This window comes from Lampetra fluviatilis, chromosome 26 (genome assembly GCF_964198595.1).
Source record: "Lampetra fluviatilis chromosome 26, kcLamFluv1.1, whole genome shotgun sequence".
NCBI lineage: Eukaryota > Metazoa > Chordata > Hyperoartia > Petromyzontiformes > Petromyzontidae > Lampetra > Lampetra fluviatilis.
Genome location: NC_136300.1, coordinates 6090074 through 6096073, shown reverse-complemented (window position 1 = coordinate 6096073; position 6000 = coordinate 6090074). Strand labels below are relative to the sequence as shown.

The 6000-nt window shown below is 42.5% G+C and overlaps 1 protein-coding gene across 1 annotated transcript in view; it reads left to right on the top strand.

Moving 5' to 3' along the window:
- The first annotated feature begins 959 nt into the window (after positions 1 to 959).
- The window catches only part of LOC144942137 (uncharacterized), a 34592-nt gene continuing 29551 nt past the window's right edge, over positions 960 to 6000 (top strand). Inside the window, exon 1 of the mRNA XM_078868897.1 lies at positions 960 to 1236. Coding sequence (XP_078725023.1) covers positions 1131 to 1236 — 106 coding nt within the window. The 5' untranslated portion in view covers positions 960 to 1130. The remainder of the gene's footprint in view (positions 1237 to 6000) is intronic.

Here is a 6000-nt window from a genome sequence, read left to right as displayed (position 1 = left end):
GTTATTAAAGTTTTCAAGTTTATTTTGTTTATCCAGGTTGAGAACTCAAGATGCAAGGGTGGGTCTCATTTGCAAGAGGGATCTGGGCCACAAAAGACAAGCAAAAATATTAAGTAAATAGAACTAAAACAACTCACATGAGAAATCGCAAATATTACAAACATAATTAAATGCTAAATAATTATAATAAATAATGAAATTTCCCAAATCGGCTCGGGCCAGATTATCTCCAGATTACAGCACAATAACGAAATTGTGACGTACTGGATTGCAATAGATTTTAAGTTGTGAACAACGTAGTGCATGTGAAATGTTCCATGAATAAACCATAACTTTGTTTCAGTGAAACCAATTCCTAACACGTGGTATAAATACAATGACATGCAAAGCTGGTTGTCAATCCACTTCTGGATGAGATCCTCCCCGTGGGGGTTATTCGACCATACTTCACCAATCCGGTCAATGGGGTTTGTTGAATACGGTGAGCACACAAGTACAGTACAACAATTATGCGTGTTGCTGCATTGCCCACACCGTAGCGGTACAGTATATTCGCTCACCTTAAACACTACCCAGGATCAACCCTTGCTCAGAATCTGACATGTGACAACATCAGACACATTCTGAGTGATTGGCAATGGTGAAATCCACACGCACAAGTTACGAATGCACCATAGTGCAGCAAACCCGCACCTCCGATTTGCAGGGTTGGCTACATACGGTGCGAAAGAAGTTCAACATACATGCACACGTACAACTCGGTTACACATTGACGCCCCTGGCACACAGCACACAGGCACGCGACAAGATCCTGTTTCATCACAATGCACTAACCGAGCCCCCTAGCTCAGAGGGGGCATTTGCCTGCTCACATTTGCTGTAGGGAGTGAGCCCAAATCGTGGTAATAAATGCGTCTCCAAGGCATCTGTAGCCTTGACTACAGCACAGCTTACCAGCCAGGCAGTGTTTAACATCTCAGATAAACACAGTGCACAAACACTGCGGTTCAATAAAAGCAAAGCAGTGACATTTGTAAAGATAAGCATTTTTTTTAACAAATCACCGGTAATGTTTTTATTTTCCCAACATCCGTACAGATGGATTTAGCGAAAGCTTTGTGTTCTCAGCCATGGCCATGCAGCTCCACTTCGTGTCGCGGGACACGCACAACAGAGGGGCCATCACCGCCCTGGGATACCACCCTTGCAGACGGGAGATCCTCACGGGCCACCAGGGTAAACGACTCTGCGCTTTCTTTACATTTGTCTCTGCTAAGAACCAGCTATGTGGCAGCCAATGTAAAAAAAAAAGACACGTGGCAATAAGTAAAGAAATTAACAAAAAAAACGCAAAATAATTTTGTGCAGTGTTTCCTAAAAATCGTATTATTATTATTACGATTATTGCAGATGGCAGCAGTTATATGTTCAGGGGCTAAATGCTAATGTCGAGGTCTGCTAGCCACAATGAGAGAGCTTCAGGAGAGAGTCGTTGTGCTATTGCCCTGTTGACGTGAGAGCAGACTGCAGTCTTTTGCTATATGGTCCATTTTATTACTTTGTGGACTGCAACCGGATATAGCTTTGCAGAAATTTAAGATAACATGTTTGTTTGCCATCTCTATGGGCCAAACTGCTGCAAGGAAATACATCACAGATAATGACGATGCCATGTGTTTTTTTCTAAAGCGAATTGTAAAAGGAATTAAGAGGTCACATGAATGCAACCATTTTCAATGTTAACGATGTGGGAGAAAGGCCAGGCAGGTATCGTTGGCTGCTGTTGTGGCAATTTAATGTTTATGAGCCGGTTAAAGTGGTGTGTGTGTGTATTAATCGCGACCGAAAACGTCGTGAGCATTTTATTGTTTTATTTTTATAATTTTCCTTCTACATGACTTTACCGAAAGAACCAATAATACGTTTAGGTATGTGGCTGACAGGTCATGGAGGGCCATTTTATGATCTTGTGGGTTTTTTTGAGCAAACAAGAATAATTTTATTTACATCCATTTTCCTTTTTATTCAGTAATTTTCCTTGTAATTCTGAAAACTGAACTTGTCACTTATTGATATTCTTTGGGTCTTAAGTCAAGATTTGTCACTTATTTCGTGCACGAACAAATCTCGTTTATTTTAATGTAGTGTTGCTGAAGAGTGTATTGAGTTGTTTTTAGTTAATTATGCTATTACTACACTATTAATAACGCAGCAGCATTGCCCAAAAAAATTCTGCAAGGGTAAGTCTCGTTGTTTGAGTCTTGGCACAATGGGATTTGACAATACTGCACAGTATCTTGAACAGAGAAGGTAGATAAATGTCAGAAGAGGGGGAGGGAACTCGTGTCAACAGCACGTGTAGAAACGCTGAATGGTACTTGACGTTGATGATTAATGTACAATAGCAACGTTTAGTTTTATATGTAGCATTGTCCGTCGTTCGTGCAAAGTGCATCTCACAATCGCTAAGGAATGATAGACAAGACGGAAGGCAACTATTTTCTAAGGTCTGTAGTTCTTTATACATGAAGATGTTTTCAGACAGCGTACAGGCCAGTGTGTGTCAATGGAAAGGCCCTAGTTTTTTTTTATACATCATCTGAAATTGATTAACTTACTGCCGTAAATTTCCATTTTCTCCGAATGATTACGAATGCCATTATATTTTCTGAAACATCTTTGTGCTCAGGTAACGACGCCCTTGGGCATAGCTGCCATTCATATCTAACGATTTTATTGGTGTATATGTAGTGGATTAGTTGTAGTGGATTCAACTGAGTCGCAGACGTACTCTTTGGAGGCAACACATTTATTAACACCAACACATTAACACAAAGGGGTTACTGCCCTTTTACCAGATAACCTATGGTGGTGGACCACCAGGCCTACTACGCTCGCTACTGGGAGTAGCTACAACTGACAGGACCCTGGCTTGGGTCCTCGTCCACATGTTGGTTACTTATTCTTGGACGTCGAATGTAGATCGTAGATCTTCGGATGACAACAGCAACGCAGAACCCCGGTCCCTGTGGGGTCCCGGTTTATATGCTCCCTGGTCGTGGCTTGCCCCGCCCGTGGCCACGACCACCTTCCAGAAACCTCTTGTCGTTTCTCGACCCTTCCCGTAGGATCTCACCCTGACACGTGACCACCCCCTAGCCCCCGTCTGGGGCCCCTGTGTCGATCTTACTTGTCACGTGCCTTCCAGGGTCAACCAGAGTCTCCTGGCCTAGGGCAGGGGTGGGGAACGTCCGGCCCGTGGGCCGTATAAGGCCCGCAAAATCATTTCTTCTGGCCCTGCCAAGGCAACCGCAGGCAGGACTCGAGATTAAATAAATCTAGGAGCAAACCTGGAAAAGCAGTTGCGAGTAGCAACATCATCAAAACCAGCTAACATCACACGCCTCACCAAAGAGAAGCAGTTCCAGCCATCGCATTAGGGGTGAGTTAATAAAATGTTTGACCAAATATAACGGGCTAATTTTTAAGTTGATAATTTTGTATGGCCCGCAAATTATATTATAAATATCCAAATGGCCCTTGGCAGAAAAAAGGTTCCCCACCCCTGGCCGAGGGTAACCTCATCCCAAGGCTGACACTCCCACTCTCCCTCCTGTAGGGGTCAGCACTGCACGCCACGCATGGTGCCACTGAGCGCTATCCCAGAGCTCACCGAGCCCCCTCTAGGGCTGGTACTACACCCACCTACGGGGTGTCCGCGATGATGGTACATCGCACGCCGTGCCTCGCTAGAGCCGGCATTCATCAGTGACATCGGCGATGTCACTACATCTATATACAGGATGGTTAAAAAAAATATTAACACTTCTAAGAATTTGCAACAACACCACAAGAAATGTGCCTCTGGGCTCTGGAGACCACCTGGAGAAGATTCCAGGCTACGCGTTGACAATGATGGCGGAACAAGTGGGAGACTCTTTGACTTTTTGAAGTTATTAACATTCCATTTGTTATCGTGCTGCAGTGTATTATCCGTTCTTTTTCCATTAAAAACGAGCGTCCAATGTAAGTGTTAACATGTTTTTGAAGCACCCTGTATGTATATTCTTGGTTCTTTCGGTAAAGTCGCGTAGAAGGGAAATAATACAATAATAAAAATATAAAACAATACAATTCTCACGACGTTTCGACTGCAACACAATCATCAAATTTCACCCTGTATGTGTTTATTTTTTCATCCGAAATAATATATGTACATATACAGTCCTTTCATCAATCTACTGCTGGATGAGATCCTTCCCATGACATGTCGGTTGTGGGGGCTATTTGACGATACTGCACCACAATGGCCAGTGCAGATGTGGAAATGTGGGGGGCACAGACACGGGGGCATAGTAGAGTACAACATTGCATTTGCTCACGTAGCCCCGCAGCAGCTAACAACACCTATTTTATGCATGGTGAGCGCTCATCCAAGCAATACTCATCCCTGCTCGTCTTCCAAGATCCGATGAGATTAAATGCATTCTGGGTGATTCGCACATAGTAATTGAGTACTGTATCAATGCAAAGCAGCACCCTTGTCATTGTTATTGTTAACACTGCCTCCTAGGCTCCAATTATTTATGCATGATGACCTTCTTTCGCACCGTACGTAGCCAACCGTGCTAATCGGAGGTGCTAATTAAGGCAAATAACAACCATCTAACATAATGCCAATTAAAAGGCGCCTAAGGCAGCTTGCTGTTTAAGTAATCTCTGCGTTCGTAGAGAAAATGCCGATGAGGAAAACATCGCCACGATACTCATTTACTGGCTAACTATGTGTCTGGAGAGATTTTTGGGCTGAGCCTCAAATGATCCTCATGCTCACAAATAAAAGCCTCCATTTGCACTAATGAGTCCCTGGCACTAATAATCTCCGTTGCAAATTTCCAAAACGCTGTGATAAGCAAGGCACGCAGAGTAACATAGACAACAAAGCAAGGCAAGTGGATTTTTGTTTTGACAGACATTTCCATACTATGGTTTTTACATCTACATGCAATTTTCTCTTGTCAGTATTGCCATAAAGAGAGAGTATTTCTACATGTAATACATATTTTACTTGATCAGGAAAGCCTCGCTGAGCCTCTAGACTTTACCTGGGTCTAGCGTGGAATGTTTGGCCAATTCCTTACACTGTCCGATATGCGTAATGCTGTGCAGTAAAATCATTCACTTGTCTTCTCATTCACTCCTTTATTGTGTATTTAATTGTTTGATTATGTATTTACTCACTTCGGCTTTTCACATAATGCCCCGAGTACGGCATTCACTGCAATTGTAAGGGGCATGGTAGCCAGAATTGGCAATTCAGCGCTTTAGCGGTGAGCGTGGATTGTGTGGATTTGCGAAACTCTGAAGCGCACCGAACTGCCATGCATCAGACGGGTTCACAAAGCCGTTCCACTTTACCAATCTGTGTGGGAGACTTTGAATTGTATCCCCTCGTATGTGTGGATTTTCTAATTTTCTCCCATGAGAAAAAAAGTAATGAACAGAATATCCTCATGTAGGTCCCTCCTTTAAAAGAGTCGCAGAAATTATTGAGGCTTTCCGGAATAAATTAATCATGAACATTAAACAGATAACGCACACTAAATTTTGTGGCAGCGTGGCTCAAAGGGCTAAAATAAATGCACAGCATGGGAATTACAAAGATCCGGGATTTGTTCTATGTGGGTTTGTGCCACAACGTGTTCAAGTGGATGAAGGTCGTTGTCTCAACCCCATCACGAATAACTACAAAATGTCATAAAATCAATCTAAACATTTGTATTACTTAATTTGACTTATTCCAGCTCTGATAATAACAAAAAAAAGAGTTTGATTTAACATGTAAGCTTTCGCGACCAATGATATTCATGATAACATGTTTTTGTATTGCAATGTATAAAAATTTCTATGTAAAGCTTTCGTGACTGCAGGGATTCATCTTCTTGGTTCTTTCGGTAAAGTCACGTAGAAAGGAAATAATAAAAGAATAAAAATTCAATA